The 26,240-nt window shown below is 37.5% G+C and overlaps 1 protein-coding gene across 2 annotated transcripts in view; it reads right to left on the bottom strand.

Annotated features, from left to right (window-relative positions):
- The window catches only part of CEP350 (centrosomal protein 350), a 195,098-nt gene that overhangs the window by 110,351 nt on the left and 58,507 nt on the right, over nt 1–26,240 (bottom strand). For both annotated transcript variants that reach the window (XM_049868382.1, XM_049868383.1), the window contains exons 7-12: nt 25,899–26,012; nt 22,849–22,962; nt 18,838–18,984; nt 16,133–16,794; nt 15,050–15,171; nt 1,345–2,405 (exon numbers count right to left, since the gene is read on the bottom strand). In XM_049868382.1, the coding sequence (XP_049724339.1) occupies nt 1,345–2,405; nt 15,050–15,171; nt 16,133–16,794; nt 18,838–18,984; nt 22,849–22,962; nt 25,899–26,012 (2,220 nt within the window). The remainder of the gene's footprint in view (nt 1–1,344; nt 2,406–15,049; nt 15,172–16,132; nt 16,795–18,837; nt 18,985–22,848; nt 22,963–25,898; nt 26,013–26,240) is intronic.

The following is a 26,240-nucleotide window of genomic DNA, read 5'->3' as shown; positions in this document are numbered from 1 at the left end:
AAAAGACCAGACTTACTGGGATAACAGAGACTGGAGGAACCCCAAGATTATCACCCTAAGATACCCTTTTAACCCGGAACTGAAGCCACTCCCAGAGGACACCTTTCAGCCAAATAATAAACTAGCCTATGAAATAAACAATAACACCAGTAAGGAATGCGCTCCTTAGAACAACCAACTATATGAGACCAAACGGGCAACATTTGGGCAAAAGTGAAGATGAGAAGGTAAAGAGGGGCAGGGAAACTGGAGGGATGGAAACGGGGAAGCCAGGGTGGAAATGGGGAGAGTGCTGACACATTGCGGGGACAGCAACCAGTGTCACAGAACAATCTGTGTATGAATTGTTGAATGGGAAACTAATTTGCTTGTGTAAACTTTCACCTAAAATACAATAAAATGTTTAAAAAAGGAAATCAAAGCCTACCTTAAAATTACCATCTACAGAAATAAATGGCTAAAGAAAACAGCATATATAGGTCTGCACAATATCATAAAGAAGTGCCTAAATATGAATTCTAGGAAACTACAATGTGATACCCAATTGAGTATAAGATGAGCAGATGATATCAGTTTATCAAATAATTTTTTCACTATGTAAGGTAGAAATACAAAACCATAGTATTAATAGCTGACTTAAGGCTCAGCCTAACTCCTTCCAACTTGAAAATTTCAAGGTTATATCAGCACAAGAGGGGTAGACTCAATCTATCGCAGGAAGAATAGAGTCAAGTTCATCACAGAAAAGGAAAGTTATGTTACAGGATGTCAGGAATAAGAGGGCAACTTTAGAAGTTATTGTTTCAGGATCCAACTATCAAGCTACATTGCTATTCAAAGTCTGACTGCTATTAAAATTAATTTTGACAAATAGTAATAGAATTGTTTCCAAATCAGAAATGTTAATACAGTTGCCCCCTCAATTCTTGACCACAATATTCCCAATAATTCACAAATTACTCAATTCAGAAATAGACTCATTTTCTATTTAAATACATAACTACAGTCACAGAAAAACTTGTATACACTTAAATATTTTATACCAATCCTGAACATCACACATAAATTTCTCTAAACTACATCAACATTTTCTACAAATACCAGTCAGCTATTGTTTTATGACAATAACTAAGAAATAAAATTTTAAAGATCAAATTACTAATACTCTAGTTGAAGGCTGCAGATAATTTAGAAGATGACTAATATGGACAACAAAAGTCTCCATTATCCTTATAATCAACAATAAAATTGTGTACTTATGTATATATGTACTATACAGAAGGTATGAAGTAATTTATCTTAAGATAACATACAAATATTACCAGGCTTACATATTCTTCTCACCTTTTCCATATAACTGATACGATTTTGTAAAAATATTAATGACGCTGTGTGGACTTCCCTTCGCTAATTCTTCCCACGGTCCTTTGCTTTGTGTACCACCTACGTTCCCAAAAAGTGGCAAGAATTTTTCTGCCTCCTTCTGAAACTCTTTGATGGGTTCGTAAGTATTTCTTTCTCCCGCACAAAATTCCTTTTCTTTTAAGATTTCTGCTACCTTCAAAAGGGGTCGCCCATCCTGGCCTCCCTCTTCTTCAGAGAGACTCCCCTCACTAAGAAGTGGCCCTTCACTGATTGAATCTGTGCTGGAACCAAGTGACATTTTGGCTTTCTCTTGGGAACAGGCTTGCATATCAGAGCTAGAAGAGTCAGTCTGCCTTCTACACAATTGTGCCAGCAGCCCTTCTGGTTTGGGACCAGGGGATCTCATTCTGAAGCTTGATATGGCACTACGAGGTCTGATCATCTCGGGAAGCTTTTTAAATTCACTAAGGTTGCCTACGCCAGGAAGATCATCATCGAAGGTTGCATGAGATACACAAGTTCCCAGCATCTTTTGAATTCGGGCAGAGAAAACATCTTCAGTATCCTCTTTCACAGGTGGACTTATCGCCTTGGTCCAAGGTTCATCTTCTTGGGGTGCCTGCTGCATATCACATTCAGTGTTCCATACTGACCCATAGTTAATGTTGGCCCCAGCTAATTTCTTGGCTTCACTTTCAATCCTGCTAGACAAAGAAGCGGCCGTTGCTTTCAAGGCTTCAATACGATCCAGTTTACTCTTATATTGGCTGGCACTAGGTTTTAACACGGCATCTGGATGAGCAGCTGGTGAGGTCAGATATGTTTGAGGTGTAAAAGTTAATGGCCCTGAAGCCATATTATGATTCTTCCTGGTTGGTAAAATAGATTCAAAATCCTTATTCAAAATTCCTACATGCTCTAGACTCAAGAGATGGGAGAGTAAATTTCCAGCTGTTCCAACAAGGGGCTGTGGTTGAGTATGGTGAACTCGTGGGCTCAATCTGTCAGGCTGCATCCATGTAGGTTCCATTAAGTCTTTTCTGGAAATGAAAAGTCACAATACATTAGTTAACACAGCAACTCATAACTAAGCCAGCACTTTTTTTCCCCTGATTATAAGCATAGCACATACTCATTAGAAAAAAAAAAAAGAAAATGAGGATGAAGAAGATAAAAGACTACTCAGAAACTGAAAAACCAGAAAGAGCCATTATTAATATTTCACTTAAAATTATTCCTTCCAAATATCTTCCTACATGTTCTGGCAGTGGTGTTTTCACAAAAATGTATTTTACCATACATGCTGTTTTGCAAACTGTTTTCTTCAACTAAGATGTCCTATTTTTTAAACAATTAAAGAGAAACTGTTATAATCTTTAAAACTCTGTGGACAAAATTCTTTATACCACTGTCTCTATCCTTTTCCTTAAAAGTAATGTTCTACAGAAGAGAAATGTTTAAGATTGCTAAGTATTAATGTAGACATAATACAGATTATACTAATCAACAAATATTTACTAAATGTTGAATATTTATATTTAACTATGTACGTACTAAAGAAATAAGGTGATCGTTACAACTTCTAACAAAAATTAATTCACATCAAACAATTAAATGCTAAACTGTGATTATCAACTATGAATAAATAATACACCAAAGCCCACTGCCGTCGAGTCGATTCTGAGTCAAAGCGGCCCTATAGGACTGAGCAGAGCTGCCCCATAGAGTTTCCAAGGAGTGCCTGGTGGATTTGAACAACACCAACCAGGGTTTAGACAATACAGAGTAGCATATCCATAAAGTCCAGGCACAGGATAAAAATGTCCTAGACAATACTGTGTATATTCACCTGAGTTTCCAGACTATGAACATAAAGAGAGAACAAAGGCTGATGTAAACTATTAAGAAGACACTCAGAAGAACAGCATGAGGTTTTGTCCTTGATCTTACCCACTATTTTTGGATGATGACATAAAGATATGCTTATCAAATCTGCAGATGACAAAAAAGCTGGGAGGTATGGCTAACCCAACAGATGATAAAATTATGATTTAAGATTATTTGGACAAGATGTAACCTTAGGCCAAAATAGTATGGAGAAACGTAAAGTCCTACAACTGGATTAAAAAAAATCATCTGGAGGAGGGTAACAGGGTAATAAGGGAATTAGAAAGTATGCCATGCAAGGTCTGGTTGCATTACATATTTATGCAGTCTTTTATATGGAAGGGCTGCTAAGAAGAATGGAATGAAGGAAAAAGACTAGAAAGTAAATTCAATGTCATAGAATATAGACTACCAGAAACGCAAAGTATGACGTCAGCAGGGCTTAAAGTATACTAGTGATAATAGGAATAAGCCAAAACCAAACCCAGTGCCGTCGAGTTGATACTGACTCATAGTGACCCTATAGGACAGAGTAGAACTACCCCGTAGAGTTTCCAAGGAATGCCTGGCAGATTTGAACTGCCGACTCTTTGGTTAGCAGCCGTAGCACTTAACCACTACGCCACCGGGATTGGTAATTGGAATAGAAAGTTATAAATAGAAAAATATTGTAGAGGAGCCAAGATGGTGGCTTAGCCAGACATACCATGCCATTTCTCTATAGCAAAGACCCAAAAAACCAAATGAAACAGATACAAATGACAATCCTGGAATGCTGAGCATCAAATGAAAGGTTAAAGAATTAGATCAAACACTGACTGGAAGAAGAAACTGCGTGAAAACAACAAACGAGGAGAGATACGGAGAGGAGGTGCCACATTGGCCAAACAGGCACAGCATGGCCATCCTGACACAATGCCAGCAGTGATCGCAGGTGAGGTGCGCAGGAAGACAATTTATGGAATTCCCAACAGAAGACAGAGAAGCTGTGTAGACATATCCTGAGCGAAGGTGAGTGTGACATCAACCAGATCTAAGGAGGGAAAGTATAGGAAGGAGGGCAAAAGCGGCAGGGATCTTGGCATTCACTGAGCAGGGAGGGAGCCAGGACCCAGAGACAGGGCTATTCATCAGTGGTGGTCTCTGACCATTGGGATAAGTGGCACATAGGGAGCAACAGATCCACAGAGTGACAGTAGGAGGCATCCTCCATGACCAGACTATAGGCAGCCCCCCTCCCTGTACTTGGTCAGGGCCAGGTCCCAATTGCTGGCTGTAGCCAACAGAAAGTGCCCAGGCACCCTTGCTTGGTGACCAGAGGAACACACTCCCCTTCCCCCCAACCTCCTGGCGATCAGTGGAATAAACCCCCCAACCCAGCACCCCCAACTGCTGGGGACCATAGTACAAGTATCTCCTCCCCACAACACAGACCCATCCATCACTGCCCCCTCATCCTACAAGAAGCGGAGAGCACTCCTGTGCTGTGCTGTTGGCCCCGCCCTCCCACCAACCCACCAAGCAGCAGGAGACCACTCCTGCATTTCTGGCCACTTACCCTGCACCTGTCCACCAACCTGGCCACATGGCAAATGGCAGAGAACACTCCCATACTCTTGGCTGCTCATCACACCCCCAGGCTGTCACCCCGCCTACCCGATGAGCATCTGTGAGTGCTCCCACACTACTGGACAGACAGGAGGTGGCTGGCACCAGCCCAACCCATCCTCAGCTCTCACACAGACAATGAACAGCAACGCAGGTTCACCCTGCCCGTCACTGTCCCGCCCACCCAGAGACATGTGATCAGCATTCCTGTGCCACCAGATAAATGATCAGCAAAGCACACCCGACCAACCCACCCTAATATATCAAAAGAAAACAAAAAGAACTAAACAAACACACATCAATAACTAAAATAACACCTAAACACCTTGGAGACAACAGACAATAAAAAATCATATGAAAAAAACAGGATAAGATGGCACAAATGACCGAAATAAAGGGGTAAAAACCCTTCCTGAAGAAGAAATGGTAACAGACTACCTGATAAGGAATTCAAAAGACGAATATAATACACAGGATCCTTAAAGATATCAAGGAAAACACAGACAAAACCCTAGAAGAATTCAGGAAAACATACAAGTACAAAATGACAGACTGAAGACATTAGAAACCATACAAAAACAAAAACTAGAAATTCAGAAGGTGAACAATGAAATAGCACAAATGGACAACTCAACGGTAGGACACAAGTAGAACTGATTCAATACAAGAAAGAATCAATGGAATAGAGGAAAAATCCCTTGATACTAAACTTGTTTGAGGAACAATCAGAAAAAAGAAGAAAGAAAAAATTTAAAAAGCCAAAAAGTTATGTGGGACACCATCAGGACGAATAATTTACGTGTTAATAGGAATTTCAGAAGAGGAGGAAAAAAAGAAAAGTAGAGAAAGAATTTCTAGAGATATACTGAAAAATTCTCAAAGATCATGAAAGACGAGAAGGTTACTATCCAAGAAGCTCAACAAACCCCATACAGGATAGACCTCCCCACCGCCCCTCCCCCCAAAAAAACACCAAAATATATCATAATCAAAATTTCCAAAAAAGACCAAAAAAAATTTCTGAAAGCAGTTTGTGTAAAACAAAATATCACTTACAAAGGGGCACGAGTGACTAAGTGCTGGTTTCTCCTTAGAAACCATACAGGAAAGAAGACAATGAGTTGACATACATAAAATCCTGAAGGAAAAAACTGCCAACCAACAATCATATAGCCGGCAAATTGTCTTTCAAAAATGATAGTGAAACTAAGGCACTGCCAGATAAACAGAAACTAAGGGAATTTGTGAGAACCATACCAGCCTTGGAAGAAATATTAAAGGGAGGCCTTTGGATAGAGAGCCAATGACATCAGACAACAACATGAGATAAAGACACATGACATCATCACTGAGATAAAGACTTTCCAAAAGAAAAATGAAGCTAAAAAAAACTGACTACAGAACCAGAAAAATTAAGCTGTAAGCGACAACTAAAAAATAGAAAGGGGAATAAACGATGTAGCTTTATAACCTCCATATGGCAAAGAAGTCAAGGTGATTTCAAGATATAAGACTGTTTTAATTTTAAGAGAATGAATGTAAACTTCATGGTAGCCACAAAGAGAAGTAATATACTTACTCATCAAAAAAAAAAGCAAAAAGACTCAGTAAACACAAAAACAGCAGCAACTGATAGGAAAAGAAAATCCATATACACAAAGAACTCAGCACAGAAAATTAAGAGGAACAAAGAGACCATTAACAGCACAAAAAAACTATGACAAAATGACAGCAATGAATCCAAACCCACCAATAATCACACTGAATTGTAAATGGATTAAATACATCAGCCAAGAGAGTGTGGCTGAATGGACCAAAAAAAAAAAAACCAAAATGTGACCCACCAATATGTTGCCTACAAGAAACACAACTTAGACACAAAGACAAACAAGTTAAAAACCAAAGGATGGGAAAAAAACATATCAAGGAAACAGTATCCAAAAAAGAGCAGGACTAGCAATATTAATTTCAGATAAAACAGACTTTAAATCAAAATCCATTATAAAAGACAAGGGCATTATATAATGATTAAAGGGTCAATCCACCAAGAAGAAATAACAATAATAAATATCTATCTACCCAATGGAGTCCTGGTGCCACAGTGGTTAAGCATTTGGGTGGTAATCAAAAGGCTGGCAGTTCGAATCCACCAACCATTCCTTGGAAACACTATGGGGCAGTTCTACTCTGTCTTACAGGGTTGCTATGAGTCAGAATTGACTCAACGGCAACGGGTTTAGAATTTTTTATGCAGACAATGACAAAGCTCAATAATATATAAAACAAACACTAACAGGGTTGAAAAGAGAAACACACACTTCTACAATAATAGTAGGGACTTTAGCAAACAACTTTCAATGATGGACAGAACAACTAGAAAGAAACTCAATAAAGATACAGAAGATCTAAATAACATAATCAATCAACTTGACCTCACAGATCATACACAGACCACAGAACACCCAACAGCAGCACATACACATTCTTCTCCAACAGACACGGATCATTTTCCAGGAAAGACCATATTACAGGCCACGAAGCAAGCCTCGATAAATTAAAAAAACATCAACACAATACAAAGCATCTTCTGTGACCGTAATGCTATGAAACAAGAAATCAATAACAGAAAAAGCAAGAAAAAAAATTAAATTCATGGAAACTGAGTAACACTTTACTTAAAAACTACTTGGTCATAGGAGGAATTAAAAATGAACTTAAAAAATTCTTAGAACCAAATGAGAATGAAAACACAACATAACAAAACCTCTGGGACACAGCAAAAGCAGCACTCAGTGGAAAACTTACAGCAATAAATACATACAACAAAAAAGAAGAAAGACCGAAAATCAATAAATTAATCTGACGACTTGAATAAATAGAAAAGGAACAACAAAAGAAGTCCACAGTTACCAGAAGAAATAATAAACATCAGAGCAAAAATAAATGAAATAGAAAATAACCCAAAACCCAGTGCCGTCGAGTAGAATCAACAAAACTAGAAGTTGGGTCCTTGAGAGAATTAATAAAACTGATAAACTACTGGACAAAGTGACAAAGGAAAAAAATGAGAAGACGAAAATATACAAAATAATGAAATGGGTGATATTACAACAGAACTAAAAGAGATAAAGAGTATTAGTACAGAATATTATGAAAAACTGTACTCCAACAAATCTGCAAACTTAGAAGAAATGGACAAATTTCTAGAAACACATTATCTACCTAAATTAACTCAAGCAGAGGTAGAAAACCTAAATAGACTCATAACAAAAGAAGAAACTGAAGATGTCGTAAGTAAACTCCCAACAAAAACAAAAAACGCCCTGGGCTAGATGGCTTCATTGGAGAGTTCTACCACTCAGAGAAGAGTTGATACCAGTTCAACTCAAAGTATCCCAGAACATAGAAAAGGAATGAATACTCCCTAAATCATTCTATGAAACCAGCACAACCCTAACACCAAACGCAGGCAAAGATACCATAAAAAAAAAAAAATTAGAGACCAATATCTCTCATGAATATAGATGCAAAAATTCTCAACAAAGTCAAATAATAATAATACATCACAATCACGTGGGATTTGCACCAGGGATATAAGGGTGGTTCAACATTAGAAAATCAACGTAATTCACAATATCAATAAAGCAAAGGAAAAGAAGCACATGATCATTTCAATTGATGCAGAACAGGCATGTGATAAAATCCAACACTCTTTCCTGATAAAAAAAACTCTCAGCAAAATAGGAAGAGAAGGAAAATTCCTCAGCATAATTAAGGGCATATATACAAAACCAAGAGCCCACATTACTCTCAATGGAGAGAGACTGAATGCATTCCGCTTGAAAATGGGAAGAAACAAGGATGCCCATTATCACCACTGTTACTCTATATTGTACTAGAAGTCCCAGCCAGAGCTGTAAGGCAAGGAAGGGCAACAAAGCGTATCCAAACTGGTAAGAAAGAAGTAAAACTATCACTACTCACAAATGACAGGTGCCTACACATAGAAAATTGCAGAAATTCCACAAGAAAGCAAACGATATAGCACCTCCTTAAAATGCTAGAAATAGAAATACTACACAATCTAGCAATCCCATGACCAGGTGTATATCCTAGAGAAATAACAGCAGTGACACAAATAGACATATGCACACTCATGTGAGTGAAGCATTATACACAACAGCAAAAATATGTAAACAACCTAAGTATCCAGCAACAGATGGATGGATAAACAAATTGTGGTACATACATGCAATGGAATACTAGTCAATGATAAAGAATAATGATGAGTCCACAAAATACCTTATAACATGGATGAATCTGGGGGACATTATGCTGAGTAAAAAAATCAATCATGAAAAGACAAATACTGTATGATATCACTTTTATAAAAAAAATTAAGAATACACTTACACACAGAAAGCAATATTCTATGATGGTTACCTGGAATGCGAAGAGGAGGGAGGGAGAATCACTTACTAGATAGAAGACACTTGTTAATTTTGTTGAAGGGAAAGGCAATACATAATACGGGGGAAGTCAGCACAATGTGACCAAGGCAAATGAAGATAGAGAGGGAGGTATGCAAGAATAAAAGGCAGCACGGGTGGCTAACACATGAGGAAATGCTCTCGATTGCTAGCCATTAGAGAAATGCAAATCAAAACTACAGTGAGATACCATCTCACCCCGACATTACTGGCACTAATCAAAAACACTGAAGATAATAAATGCTGGATAGGCTGCAGGGAGACTAGAACTCTTATGCACTGCTGGTGGGAATGTAAAATGGTACAACCACTTAGGAAAACAATATGGCACCTCCTTAAAAAGCTAGAAGCAGAAATACCATACGATCCAGAAATCCGACTCCTTGGAATATATCCCAGAGAAACGAGAGCCGTCTCACAGACATACGCAAGCCTGTGTTCACTGCAGCATTATTCACAATAGCAAAAAGATGGAAACAACCTAAATGCCCATCAACAGATGAGTGGATAAACAAACTATGATACATACACACAATGGAATACTATGCAACGATAAAGAACAATGATGAATCTGCGAAACGTCTCACAGCACTAATGAATCTGGAGGGCATTATACTGAGAGAAATAAGTCAATCACAAAAGGATGAATACTGTTTGAGAGCACTATTCTAAAAACTCAAGAAAAGGTTTATACACAGAAAGAAACTAATCTTTGATGGTTACGAGGGAGGGGAAAAATGTGGAGGTAAAAATACTAACTAGATAGTACATAAATGGTAACTTTGGTGAAGGGTAAGACAATACACAATACCAGGGAAGTGAGCACAACCTGACCAAGGCAGTCATAGAAGCTTCACAGACACATCCAAACTCCCTGACAGATCGAGTTAATGGGGTGAGGGTTGGGGACCATGGTCTCAGGGGACATTTAGGTTAATTGGCATAACACAGTTTATATAGAAAATGTTCCACATCTAACTGAGTGAGTAGCACCTTAAGTCTTAAAAGCCTGTGAGTGCATCTACTGGTCCCATCCCAGCTGGAGCAAAAGAGAATGAAGAAAACCAAATATACAAGAGAAAGATTAGTCTAAAGGACTAATGGACCACAACTACCACGTCCTTCACCAGACTGAGCCCAGAACAACTAGACAGTGCCTGACTATCACCACTGACTGTTCCGAAAGGGATCACAATAGAGGGTCCCAGACAGAGCAAGAGAAAAATGTAGAACAAAATCCAAATCCACAAAAATAGACCAGACTTATTAGTATGACAGTGGAGATACCCTGAGAGCATGGTCCCCGACACCCTTTTAACTCAGTACTGAAGTCACTCCCGAAGTTTGTGGTACATATACACAATGGAATACTATGCAATAAATAAAGGCTACGGACAAACATCTCGGGAGACATGTAGCTCAACTAGCATAACATAGTACATAAAGATAATGTTTTACACATCTTAGTGTGATGAGTAGTGTCTGGGGTCTTAAAAGCTTGTGAGTGGCCATCTAAGATACAATTACTGGTCCCTTCCCATCTGGAGCAAAGGAGAGTGAAAGAAACCAAAGACTCAAGGAAGCAATTAGTCCACAGGACTAATGGCCCACAGGAATCACGGCCTCCTCTAACCAGAGACCAGAAGAACTATATGGTACCAAGCACCTTAACCAGGGACACAATAGAAGGTCCCAGTTAGAATGGAGAAAAATGTAGAACAAAACTCAAATTCTTAAAAAAGACCAGACTTACCGGGATAATAGAGACTGGAGGAACCTCAAGATTATCACCCTAAAACACCCTTTTAACCTGGTACTAAAGCCACTCCCAGAGATCACCTTTCAGCCAAATAATGCATTGACCTATAAAATAAACAACACCCGTGAAGAATGTATTCCTTAGAACAATCAACTACATGAGGCCAAACAGGCAACATCTGGCCAAAAGCAAAAGATGAGAAGGCAAAGAGGGACAGGGAAACTGGAAAGATGGAAATGGGGAAGCCAAGGTGGAAATGGGGAGAGTGCTGACATATTGCGGTGACAATAACCAATATTATGAAATAATCTGTGTATTAATTGTTGAATGGGAAACAATTTGCAGTGTAAACTTTCACCTAAAGCACAAGAAAATGTTAAAAAAAAAAAAAGATACTGATAAGTAAAAATACAAAAAGCTTTCAACTGAACTATTTAGAATTCCAATAATGCGGCAGGCACTATGTTGATGGTAGAAGGATAGTTGTTGTTGTTAGTTGTCATCAAGTTGATTCTGACTCATGGTGACCCTAAGTTTGCAGAATATAACTGCTTCACTGGGTTTCCTGGGACCTTTCGGAAGCAGATCAGCCAGCCCCTCTTCCAAGGTGTCTCTGGGTAGATTTGAACTGCCAACCTTTCAATTAGTAGTTGGCCACCCAGGGACTCCTGATAGAGGGATAGAAGACAAAGATGTAAAGACTTAATGGAGTTGATGTAATTCTTACACTTCAAAATCTCAGTATCTAGTAGGGATGATGGAGTAATATAAAAATAAACAATAAACAAATAAATATAAAATACAATTTCGTAAGTTCTAAAACAAAGATATATAAAATTCAATAGGGTGTGGATAAGGAAGCAGCTAAAACAGAATGACAGTATACGTGGGGCAAAGAAAAGAAATGTCATGCTTTTAAGCACGAAGTAACTGAGATATGTTAAACCTATTAATAGGACTGGAGAAGTTAAAAAATGGGGAGATAGAAATTAGAGGCAACATGTTAGACATCACAAGTCAAAGAATTTTGATATTAAAAGAAGGGAGACGAACTGGAGCCAGGTAGTAAGGTCTAGTAACAGATTTGTGTTTGGTTTTGTTTTTTAAATTGGGTAGGAAACTCATAAAAAGGTAAAGATTACAAACTTGTCGCCAGCAGAGTATGTCTGACAACAGTGAAGAGGCTGAGATGAACTGGATAGGAGCACCCTACCTCGAGGTATTCAAATTCAAAAAAATTTTTTAAATTTATTTACGCTTACAGTTTGAAATATGTTTACAACCTTAAGCTAATCATATAAAACACTTCACTTATTGGAAGGCAGTATGTGTAACAGAAGTACAGGCTTCGGAAGTCTAATTGCCTAGTTTAAACCTGTCTCCATCACTAACATTCTGACTTTTGAGAAGGTTACTTAAATTCTAGATACCTTTTAATTCTTCCATAAAACAGGCATAACAGTAGTGCTTAACTCAAGAAATTGTTCTTGTTATTGTTGAGTGCTGTCAAAAGTCAATACCAACTCAGAGCAACCCCATGTGACAGAGCAGAACTGCCCCACAGTTTTTTCTAGGCTGCATTCTTTATGGGAGCAGACTTCCAGGCCTTTCTCCCACAGAGCCACTGGTGGGTTCGAACCTCTTACCTTTTAGTCAGTAGCCAAGTGCTTAACAGTTGTGCCACCAGGGCTCCTTAACTCAAGGAATAAAGGTTAAATTATAATAAGATAATACATGCAAAGCACTTAGATCAGTGCCTAGAACCTAATGAACACTCCATAAATGTCAACTATTTTTATCAATATTATTATGTGTCGCTTAATGACCATTCAGGCAACGTCTGACTGCATGTATGTCCGTGGTCCCATAACTTTATAAAGTTCAGAAATCCCTATCTGAGAACGGGACATAGTAGACATACTTTGCTAAGTATGAAGATCCGATCTGTCTCTTACTCGCTCTCTAGGTCCTCTTCTGACCCCAACCTGAGTCAGCAGAGAGAGGGGGATCCTGCATCCATCTGAGACTGCCTGTCACAACACACCTGCCTCACGCAGTGACTGTGCAGACACCTCCAGAGTCACTGAGGAAGATGCTGCATGCACCAAGGCCACTGCCCCACTCAGCCCGGGCTGCGTGTGACGCCTGAGCCTGAGGCTACAGCTTCTCCTGTGGTGGCTACTGCCGAGAGGTCTGGGCTGTGCCAGCAGCGGGGAGGAGAAGCAAGAAAGGTGGCCAGAAAAGGAGGCTGAGGTGGAGGAGCAGGTGAAGGAGGGACAAGGAGGGGCTAGAAAAGTTAAAAGCCCATCAGGTGGGGTGAGGAAGGCAGGCAGGGAAGAAGGAAGGGATGGTAGCCAGTGGCTGAATGGCGAATACACCACCATGGGTGGGGAGGTGGGGCCGGGCACGGGTCTCAGAGACCTGGTGGTGACCACGGAGAACCTGCGGTGACAGGGCCAAAGATTTCAAGCAGACCTTTCTCAGGGCAGTGGTGGAGCAGTCCTGGGCCACCCGGTGACTGTCCTGTGTGCCTCTCTCCTGTATATAATATGGTGTTTGCACAACATCCAAATCACATAATGTCCTATTTCACAGAACATATTGCTGACGTTAAACAAGGCATAGCTGTGTTCTCTTGGAGGGGGGGAGGAGGGTGGCACAAAGAGGACCATGTGTATTAACCCAAAACTGGAAGGTGATTTGATTTCTATTTGTACATACTCAAAGAAGACTTTCAAAATCTTTTTCTTTTCCAAAATGGTAACTGCTAAGTATAATCTATAAACATGTAATGTCAAAATCACCTTAACTTCCATGCTCAAATAGTTATTTTTTTACTTTATTGTAAACAATATATTAAAACAACAAAAAATACTTCAAGATATTTTAAATAAATATTTTATAAAATAACTTTTTAAATAACTAAGATAAGGTCTTCCACATCCTCAACATGAAAGCAAATCAAATCAGTTCCTAGTCCTTCTTTATGTGTTCACATGTGTATCCAAATACAGTTCTTGAAAGGTAAGGTGGATAAACTGGTATGAGTCATACGAAGAAATTTTGAATAGTAATTGATATATAAATATCTTTTGAAAATTACTGACCACAAACACTTTAAAATATTAATTTCACTGTGATTAATTTATCCAATAAACTATTATTGGGTACTTAGTTCAGAGAACTCAAGAGTGCTTCCAACTATAGGTAACTCCCAGAGGAACTGATATTTACACTGGACATTGAAGGACAGGGAAAATTTGTACAAGTAGAGTAGGGCAGGAGACAAGTACAGATATATACCATGCTTCAGTATCCATCAGAAAATACTAGTTTCTAAGTAAACCTCTTTCTGCCCTCTTGTTCACACCAAAGGTCAGTCAACAAAATTCACCAGGCATCTTAAGACCACTATATTAAATTTCTACCACCTGTTTGTCAGTTTGTCGTATTGTGGTGACTCGTGTGTTACCACAATGCTAGAGGCTATACCACCAGTATTTCAAATACCAGCAGGGTCACCCATGGTGGACAAGTTTCATTGGAGCTTCCAGATTAAGACAGACTAGAAAGAAAAGCCCAGCGATCTACTTCTGAAAATTAGCCAATGAAAACCTCCTTATGTATCACAACAGAACACTGTCTGACTCGCTTGCTTTGGACACATCAGAATAATCACTAGAAGAGGATGCCATGTTCAGTGAAGTAGAGGGCCAAGAAGGATGTAGGAGATCTTCAGTAAGATGAATCGGCACCACAGCAGCAACAATGAACTTGAACGTGCTGGAGATTCTGAGGATAAGGCAGGACCAGGCAATGGTTCATGCTGTTGTATATGAGGCTGCCACGAGTCAGAGTCGACTCAATGGCAGCTAATAACAACATACTAAATTTCATGGGAAGAACGAACCTCAGTCATCTTTCATTCTTCCCTTTTTACCTTGCAAGAGGCTGTGAAGGTTCTGACAGAGACATGTCACTGCTGGAAGATGCACTTGGGGGACGTTCCTGCACTTTGTTTTCTTTGTCAGATTCTCCAGATGGCTGATACCCCGGTCTGGCCTAAGAGAAAAGGACATCAGATTTATCTGACTCCCATCACAAAAATATATTTAGAGCACACATAAAGTAAACATTAAATCACTTCAGCTTTACAAAGACTATAAAACATAGGATTTTTTTTCCCTTAAATAAAACCAACTCAAATTTAGCTTGTCTTAAAAATAGCCATGAGAATTAACAGGAAAACTGCATCTGAACTGTAGTAAGAGCAGCTAATATTAACTGTGTAATTTAGAGGAAGTACCAACATTTCTAACCCTCATTTTTACCTGATAGATGAAGATAATAGTAGTATCCACCTTCTCAGGGTTGTGAGGGTTTACTGAAGCTTCAGCCTAACAGTTATGTGGCACATGGTAAGTACTCAATGTCATTAAGCTTAAAAACATCAGCAATATTAATAAAATTATCACACTAAACTAGGATATTCTCTAATTTCAGCAGAGATCACAAAAGTAAGTTTTTCATTTATATACTCTAACTTTATTTGCTCAGTACTAGGATGAAAATTGAGCCCTGGTGGCACAGTGGTTAAGAGTTTGGCTGCTAACCAAAAGGTTGGGAGGTTGAAACCAGTTGCTCCTTACAAACCCAATGGGGCAGTTCTACTCTGTCCTATAGGGTCGCTATGAGTCAGAATTGACTCAGTGGCAACAGGCTTTGTTTTTTTTTGTTTTTTTTTATGATGAAAACTAGACAGGGATATAACTCACAGCAATGACACAATGAACAGAGATCAGTGATAATCACTCTCGGAAATTCACTCAGCTCTTACTTTCCATTATATTTCACCACATTACTCTTCACATACAATACATTTCATGAAAGGTCATCATTATTACAAATACTGTGTAAGTACTCCCTGAATATTAGGAATGGTGGGTAACTTTTAAATAGTATGGCAAAGAAGCTTTTCTTAACCATGAATTACTCCACTTTGTATTTCTGTCCCTACTATTACCTGTGTTTCCTGTGTAGCATGCTGTTGTTGTGATGGCTCTTCAAGGAAGGTCTTTTCTAATAACAATTTGGAATAAGTTTCCTGTAGTCGCCTAGTTGCTGACGGCTCAGAAGGAGGCACATTTTTTACTTTAGTAAAGGCTTCTTTCTGTTTCCGGTACAGTTCCTGTAATCGCTTATTCTTCTGTTCAGTGGCCTCCTTTTGAGCCTTCTTCTCTTCATTTTGTTTCCTCTTCCTCTCCTCCTGCTGTCTAACAATGTACTGTCGTACCTCATCTGTGTCATAATGGCGCTTTTTGGAAATAACAGGGGGATCTTCATTAGCTGTTGTTTTGTCAGGTTTTCTTTTTACTGGGCTATGACTCCTAGGAGCTTGGACTGGTGCTGATAACTTCTGATTCTGTAGCTCTCCAGTCTCCTGCCTTGCAGTCTGCGATACAGAATCCAGCTGCAGGTCATCAAGAATTCCACGAATTTCAACAGGTAAAAAGTCCTTATTTAAGGCAGTATCTTCCTCTTGTTTATTATCCAGAAGAGATGGAGCTAATTTCTTTATATTATTTTCAGACCGAGCTCTACTTCTCGAACGTTCTGAGCTTTGTGGAAGACGTCTATGTGAAACATCCAACCTGGGATCAGATTCTGCTCTTCCAATGTGACTCCCTGCAAAGCATGAACTGTTAATGATACATTAAAATGCTATAGTCATTCCTAAGGTTTATTATACTAAGGAGAAAATTATGGAATTTCACTTTATCTTAAACTCAAATTCAAATCTCCTACGACTCAAGTCTTCCCAAGAGCATTATAGAAGGAACAAAAAAGCTCCTTTTTTAGCAGTAAGAGAAGAATCTCAATCCTTTGAAAAACTACTTGACTTTTTTTTTTAATGTATCTTTTAACATTTCTGAAATAAGGACAGATCTTATGGTTGATGAACATATTTACCTACTCCTTACCCACTCACCTAAAGAAGTTATTAATAAATCAGTTATCTTTTATTAAAAGGTATCCTAATTAGAATTAGAATATGAAAAAAATACCTTAAGAATCTTAAAAATAATTATAATTTTAAAAACTTTGCAAAGACCAGACTGGATATGAAAAATCCAAATCATAATATAGAATTAGAATATGAAAAAAATACCCCAAGAATCTTAAAAATAATTATAATTTTAAAAACTTTGCAAAGACCAGACTGGATATGAAAAATCCAAATCATAATAAGGGCAATGAAAATATTAATTTTTCTGAAAGTTCTTGCTACACAGTAGGCACTTGATAATTATTTGTTGAATAAATGAATGAATGCGAAGTCTCCACAACTCTCTAATAAATGACAGAAAAAATTAAACATATGGAATACTGTTTTATCACCTAAATGTCCATTGATGTGACTGCAAATGCCCGTGAGTTTACTAACAAGCTAGATTAAAGAGGAGCAAATATAAAGTGTACTGTATTTTTACACAAATAATGCGCCTAACACTCCCTCACTATTTTCATAAATAAGCTATGCTGCACATTCTAAGCTATGGGCGCATTACTTATGTGGGTGCCTTATTTGTGAAAAATATGGTATATTAACCTCTACATGCCAGATTACAGTTGTGATTGCATTTCTTACTGAATCCATTCCAGAAACTCAAATGACTTGAGCCAAGTTTTGCTGATGAAACGGAAACCTGCCCCGTAGGTATTTATATACTTTCATTTCTAAAAATTAATGCTCATGAAAAGTAACTAGTTATTTCAAATAACATCTAAAATACTTCAAAAAGAGAAAAGCAATGAACTCAAGGTTCAGACTCAAGAATTCTGGATCCTAGATTGTAATTTTACCACCCATAAACTATATACCCTTGAGAAAAATCACTTCTCTCTCAAAGCCTGTCTCGTAAATCTGTCACACACACACACACACACACCCACACACCAAAAATCTAACCTTGTAAATATCTGAATGAGACACACTGGACTTCATTCTCTTAAGGTCCCTAAAATTCTAATATCATTTGATTAAAATAATGCTTTTATAGTCACAATAATGACCAGCTGTTATTAATGTAACATAAACAGAATTCTTAATAAAGATGACCATAATACCTATACGCTGGTATTATCCACAGCCAAGCCCAATAGAACATTTTTTCTTTTTTGAGCTATATTCACAAAACAAAGCAAAGCCCTAAATACCATTCTCAAAAGAGTATTTTCACCTTCTCTAAGTAGTTATACGAGCCCTGGTGGCGCAGTGGTTATGTGATACGGCTGTTAACCAAATGGTCGTAGTTCAAATTCACCAGCTGCTCCTTGGAAACCCTACGGGGCAGTTCGCTCTGTCCTATAGGGTCGCTATAAGTTGGAATCAACTCGAGAGTAACAGGTTTCGTTTTGGTTTGGGACTAAGTACTTACACAGAAAGGATCCTTGGTGGCGCAGTGGTTAAGTGCTTGGCTGCTAACTGAAAGGTCGGCGGTTTGAACCTACCAGCCACTCCTTGAGAGAAAGATGTGGTAGTCTGCTTCTGGAAAGATTTACAGCCTTGGAAACCCTATGGGGCAGTTCTACTCTGTCCTACAGGGTTGCTATGAGTCAGAATCAACTTGACGGCAATGGGTTTGGTTTAAGTTCTTATATAAACAATTTTTATTCATTTTTCCCAACAATTTTGTTTTTCTTACAATTTTAATTACAGCTGCTCACCAGATTTAGTAGTTCTTTCTCTTCCACTTCTGTCACTTGATACTGTTCTTCGCTCCTTTTGTTCCATTCTGGGTGCAGGTCCCAGAATCTTCTTTACTAATTTTTGTCCATCTCGCCAAGAAGACGTACTTATCAGACGACTATTACCTAAAATACATATACATATATATATATATATATATATATATTGCATTGAATTTAAAACTTAAATTTTAGCTCTAAGAAATATATCTACACAACCATGCAGGTTTTGTAATTATGGTCATCTTCCATCCAAGTCAAAAAGTTTAGAGTCTAATTTTATTTTTAACCCTAAACCTCCGAAGTGAACTAAGTTTGTTTAAATCATGATTTACCCACATATTTAAAAGTAAGTGTAAAATACTTTGAACATTAAGAACCAAGTATTAATGATGCCTCAAAATCTCAAAAGTTAAGGCACCGAACTAACAATTTTGGCACAGAACAAAAAATACCTTAACTATAGTAAGTGGTTTACCAATACCTGGCACAGTACCAGGCACATGGTAAAATCAATGTTTGCTAAATGAATAACTGACTTAACTGAAGCATCAGGAAAAAATCCAAGGAAACATTTAACAGTTAACAGTGATTAGCTCTGAAAGTGATGGTATTATAGGGACTTTCATACTGTATTTTACTACCTTCTTAGGAATAAAATAAAGCCATTCAAAAAATAAGTATAATCAATATTTTAACACATAAGAGTTAACATTGTTAATGTTATAAATGCTGCTCTGATTACAGAAGTTCATAAAAATATGAGTGTGTTACAATAAACATAGCTATTTTAATAGGAGAAAAACATTTCATTTACTAGCTCTAGATTGTAAGTAAAATTAGACATCACCTCAAAACAATGCCTAAAAAAAAAAAAGACATTAAAAACTGTTTACAAAATTAAAACTATAAAAATATAAATATGAAGTAAATACACAAAAAGTGGTTAAATACAAAGCGAATATAAGAAATTAAATGAAAATGAAAATAATGAAGGAGTACTTTAAGCCTAAACTAGAAAAAAATATTTTTACATTAACAATTGTCAATGTTAATGAAATTACAGTACAATCATTCTACTTATACATTGAAATATAAATTGGTACAGTTTGTCTAAAAAAAAAAAAGCATAGTATTATGTGTCAGGATCCCAAAATTATTCATTTCCCTTGATCAAATAATACAACTAAGAGAAATGTATCCAATAGAAATAATCCAGAAGAATGAAAATGTTCCCATTTCAATTTTTATAATATCAGAAGTAACCTAAATATTAAAGAATGGCAAATAGTTATTTAAATTGTGTATCTACTAGATGGAGTATTATGTGGCCATTTCAAAATACAAGTTCTATAAGAAATAACAGAAACTGTCTTGAGAAAAGATGCTAAGAGAAAAAGATAAAATTTTATGTATACAATGATTACATTTAGATATTACTGTGATTTTAAAACTACTGTAATAGATAAACTAATACTAGTATACTATTTGTCAGGTGATGGTTTTATGTTTTCTTCTATTTTTCAAGTTCTCTGTAATGTTGTTTCATTGTATTTATAATAAAAGACATTCCATTTACAGTTTCTTAAAAAAGGGCTTTAATTTAAAAGTTTAAACATAAGTTTTAATGAAAACATCTATTATAAAGATAGGTCAATTAAAACACGTGCTATTTACTTTAAAAAAAAATGTTTTGGGACCTTGTTATTAACCTTAAATAGTCTCTCTAAAATACTGAGTTTTAAGTCTATTGCTCAATCTATTTATAAGAAACTATGTTCTTAAGCAAAATGAGAGAACAGACTTCTCATCAATTTCAGCTTAATTTTCTGAATCAAAAGCAAGCAACCATGAATATATTGTGTAGTTATTTATAAACGCTGGCTCCTGAATATGCTCTATGGTTTTTCTCTAAAATGGCTTTCTGAAATAGTCTCACACAGTCATTAGCAGAAAAGAGAGGACTTTCACTATAGATAAACTGTTAACAGCACATTTAGTGACTATCTAGGTCATTGCCACACTGGATACATGGGAATTAGCCTTCCACAAAACTGGATAAATACATGATCAGTGTTCATAAGCTTTAGTGGTCCCTGTGCTTCATTCCCAACTATGTCCCTAACAATGGTACTAAATAGTGTCACAATAAAAACAATATTTTTTTTAATGTAAGAATCAGTTTAGTTTACACTAGTATAATAATCCCACAAAAATTTTATTTTTTATTTGTATACAGCAGGGTCACTCTATTATGACATTTACAGTTAACAATGGCTATCACAAAATGTTACTTGCCATTCCATTGATTAGTCTAGGTCCCTGAGTGGCACAAATGGTTTGCACTCAACTATTAACTTAAATGTTGGTGGTGTAAACCACCCAGCAGTGCCATGCAAGAAAGGCCTGGTGATCTGCTGCTTTAAAGATTACAGCCCAAAAAACCTATGGAGCAGTTCTACTGTGCAACACATGGGGTTATCATAAGTCAGAATCAACTTAATGGCAATGAGTTTTCTGGTTTTTACTGATTAGTCTACGACCTGAAAATCCCCAGTACCTGGCCAAAAACTGGTGCCTGATCACTATCGTTCTGTGTTTCCATAACACCTTATCCTAACATTCATCACACTTTATAACTATTAATACAACTATTTTCCTGACAAGATTATAAGCTTCACTAGGGCAGAACCTCAACAAGATGGACTGACACAGTGGGTGCGACAATGGGCTGAAGAATAACAACGATTGTGAGGATAGAGCAGGACCGGGCAGTATTTCGTTCTCTGTTGTACACTGAGTCGTTAGGAGTCAGAACCAACTTGACAGCATCTAATAACAACAACATGGCAGAAGCTGTGTCCACCTTGCTTACCGTTGTACCTCAGACATTTCAAGTGCTCAAAAATAATTGTGCAATGAATGTACGAATGATTGATTTAGAATGTTTCTAAACTCAAAGTGGCAAGCTCTGTTTCTCTGCTCCCTCTTGGCCCAAATTATTCACTGACTTGAGTCTCTCATTGCCGTTGAGTCAATTCTGACTCGTAGCAACCCTATAGGACAGATTAGAACTGCCCCATAGAGTTTCCAAAGAGTGCCTCGTGGATTCGAACTGCCGACCTTTTGGTTAGCAGCCATAGCACTTACAAGTGACTTGTGTATGACATATTACATAGCCATCTTCAGTATAGCCAGAAATAATAATAATTAATGGACTCATAGCTACCATCTGAGGGCTTCCCATGTGCCAGGTACCACACTGGATGTTTCTAGTTATTAACTTTTAGTTCTCACAACAAGATTGTGACATAAGTGCTACTGCTTTCCCATTTTGCATATGGGGAAACTGAGGCATACTGAAATTAACTAATTTATCAAAGGATCACATTTAGACAAGACAGAGCCAGGTTATAAACACAGGCAATCTGGATCCAGCCTGCAATGTTAACCACTATGGAACTAGGGAATTCTCTTTCTCCCAGTCTTGAACCATTCACAGTGTGACAACTGCTGGTTTGGTCTGTCATATTTCTGTTGTGCAACATTTATTCTCTCATGAGAAAAAGTGGGGGATGTGATAGTCATGAGCAATCTCCTTGGATATAAAAATTCACTACATAAAAATCACTCCCTTTAATCTGATTTATTTCTATTAGTAACAGTAATGAGAGACGAAAAACTTTTGGGGGCAATAGATTTTACTCCATATGGTAAACATATAACTCACGCATGGTGACACATAGCTTCACAGGTATATACGTATATGAAAACTTATCAAACTGTACACTAAATACGTACAGTTTATTCTATGTCAATTATAGCTCAGTAAAGCACACATAAACACACACAAAATGATAAATAAAATGTACTGAATATTTACATGTGCCAAACAATAAGAACATTTGGTAACAGATATTTATATCCATATTGATGCCATTTCAGTGACATGTAATTTCAAGAGACATGATATTGAGAAAACGAACTAACCTGTTTTGCATTCTGGACTTGATAACTGTGTTGCCTTTTGGACTTTTCGTACTGGTTTGACCACTTTCTTCTCTTTACTTTTTTCAGCAGGTTTCTCTTTTATAGAAATATCATCTGAAAAGCAGAAATATTTACAACAATACTGTGATGATTTCCACATACCCACCCACCCTCCCCACTGTAGGAAAAATCAATATATATGATTTAGAGAGAGAAAGAAATCTCACTGAAGCTATTTTTATGACCCATTACAAGCTACAAATGCTCAGACAAGATGAGAGAAGGGGGAGGTCAAGGGTGACTCAAGATCTTGGGTCTGAACAATTAGAAAGATAGGATTAACTGAGATGGAGAGCCTAGCAGAAGAGCAGGTTTAAGGGATATATCATGAGCTCCAGTTTGGATATACTAAGCTTGAGAAGCCTATTATATATCCAAAGGTGATATAGTTAGCAGCTGGATATGAGTCTGATTTCAGGGGAGAGATGTGAGCTACAGACATAAACTTGGGAATCATCAGTATCAGTAAATATGTAAAGCCTTGGGGCTAGGTAAGCTTGCCTAGCATAGTGTTTAAAAAAAAAAAAGATCCACCTATTAAGGCCAGTGCATGCCAGTGTTTACAGATCAAGGATTTGATTAGAACAAAAACTGAAAAGGAATAGGTAGACTTAGGAGGAAAACCAGGTATTTATGGCATCCTTTTTAAGTATCTTAGGAAGGAGCCCTGGTGGCAGTAGGTAAACACTTGCTGCTAACCAAAACGTCAGCAGTTGGAACCCATCAGTCATTCCACAGGAAGAAGATGTAGCAGTCTGCTTTCATAAAGATTATAGCCTAGGAAACCCTATGGGGCAGTTCTACTCTGTCCTACAGGGTCGCTATGAGTTGGAATCAACTTGATGGTAACGGCGGTAGAGGGAGGTATAAGAAGAACATGGCATCAGAATTGAGGGAAGACTTATTAAAAATCTGCAATATGCAATAACACAAGCTTGCGTGCTTAAAGTGAAGACGACTTGAAGCACCTACTGATGAAGGTCAAAGACCACAGCTTTCAATATGTATGGATTACACCTGAACGTAAAGAAAACGAAAAGCCTTACAACTTGACCAATAATCAATATCACAATAAATGGTGAAAAATTCGAAGTTGTCAAGCATTTCATTCTACTTGGATCAACAATCAATGCCCATGTAAACAGCAGTCAAGAAATCAAATGGCACATTGCGTTAGGCAAATCCATGGCAAGAGACCTTTTTAAACTTCTAAAAAGGAAAGATGTCTTAGAAGAAATACAACTGAAACGCTTCCTAGAAACAAGGACGGTGAGACTTTGTCTTACTCATTTGGACATATCATCGGGAAAGACCAATCACTAGAAAAGGATATCATGTTTGGTTAGGTTTAGGGTCAGCAAAAACAAGGAAAACCCTCAATGAGATGGATAGATTGACACAATAGCCTCAGCAATGGGCTCAAACATATCAGAGATCAGAGAGATAATGCAGGACCAGGCAACATTTCATTCTGCTTTACATAAGGTCGCCGTGAGTTATTGCCAACTGAACAACAACGAGATATCAAGCAATGATGTTCAAGGAAGAATTGACCCATCATGCCAAATGTTGCTCAGAGAACAAGTAAGATGACGACTGAAAATTAAAATTTGGATTTGGCAATAAGGAAGTCATTGCTGATCTTAATAATAGCAGTACAGGGAGAAATAGGGACAAAAACTTAACAGAAAGAATTCAAGAGACAAAGGAAGGAAAAAACTTGAAAGCAATGAGTATAAGGCAACTTTCTGCAGTTCCGCTATAAACAAAGGGAGAAACAGGGCCGAAACAGGGGTTCTTTTATGATGGCTGAGATAACAGCATACTATCAACAGTACACTGATGGGCATAACCTGGTAGAGAGGGAAAACTTGACGATGCAAAAGAAAGGAGGTAAGTGCTGAAGTAATGCCCTTAAATACACAATAGTAAATGGAATCTAAACACAAGTAGAGGGGCTGGTCTTAGCTAGCAGCACAGAGTCCATCCACCATAACAAGAAAGAAGGCTGAGTATAATAGGCAAATCTCTTTAAGAATTCGTTCACGTATGTCATTCTACTAGTCTGTAATGATACTGTTCTATGAGGTACTATCCTATTTTACAGATAAGAAAACCAAAAAAGAGAAGTTATGTAATACAGCCAGTACACACAGCTAATAAGTGGCACAGCCAGAATTTGAACTCTTGCAAGATGGTTCCAAAGTCTTTGTTCTTATTATTACATTTTGCATCCTTGCCACATAAGAACAAATTTTCTGAATAGTGTTCCAATAAAACTAGACTGAACATTTAATGACCATAAAAAGTATTAGTAGACTCTCTATAAGTGCTTACTAGAAAGATCTCAGGCTTTAGAATCAGATAGGGGTGGCTCTGAATCTTGCCTTCAATTCATAACTATGTAACCCTGGGCAAATTACTCTTTTCTTCAACTGTAAAAAATGCAGATGATTAAGTACCCAGCATCATGCCCAAAATCATATTAGGTACTCAATAAGTACTAAATTATCATGATCCTGTTCCATTTCACTTTTTTTCCCCCCATAGGTTCCTCCTATTTCCAGTTCTCTAATATTATTCCCTTCCTTTTTTTATAATGTTTATTTCTCTTACTGCATTCTGCGCTCATGTTAATATCTTAACTGCAGCCTGCCAAATTACTGACCACTTGAAAGATCTTGGATGCTTAGTAGAAGAGAACTTTAACTAGACTTGTCTCCAAATCAGACAGGCCTGATTCTGAAAGTACCTCAGTTTAAAAATAGCCTGGAGTCTGTCTCATCAGCCATATAGGCTAATTTTAACACTGGAGCAGAGCCTAAACGTGGCTCACAGAGCCTTATGACTGAAACCATCACTACTGCAGTATACCATGCAGTTAGAAAAGGGAAATATTTTTAGTTTTGTGACAATTTTATATTTAAACATTATAAATGAGATGGAATGGATAATAAAACACTCAAAACAAAAGAAAGCTCCACTCTCACCTGCAAAGTGTAGTGCTAAGTCTCGATACAGTTCTCTACTCATGTTTTGAAACTCAGTCTCCTGCCATACTTTCCCATCAGGGGTTCGAATCTTGGTTTCTGAAGGGTTGAAGCCTAATAATACATACCAACAATAGAGAATATTCTCATCAAAGTTGCTTTGTAAGTTTTATTTGTTATACTTTTTTTTTAATTTGAGATTTAATTTAAAAACCAGAAAATTCACCCCTTTAAAATGTACAATTCAGTGGTTTTTAGTATATTCATAAAGTTGTGTAACTATCTCCACTAATTCCAGACCCCATTAGTCACTGCCACCTCCCTCCAGCCCCTGACAATCAC

The sequence above is a fragment of the Elephas maximus genome, chromosome 24 (genome assembly GCF_024166365.1).
Source record: "Elephas maximus indicus isolate mEleMax1 chromosome 24, mEleMax1 primary haplotype, whole genome shotgun sequence".
Taxonomy (NCBI): domain Eukaryota; kingdom Metazoa; phylum Chordata; class Mammalia; order Proboscidea; family Elephantidae; genus Elephas; species Elephas maximus.
This window is presented reverse-complemented; position numbering and strand designations above follow the sequence as displayed.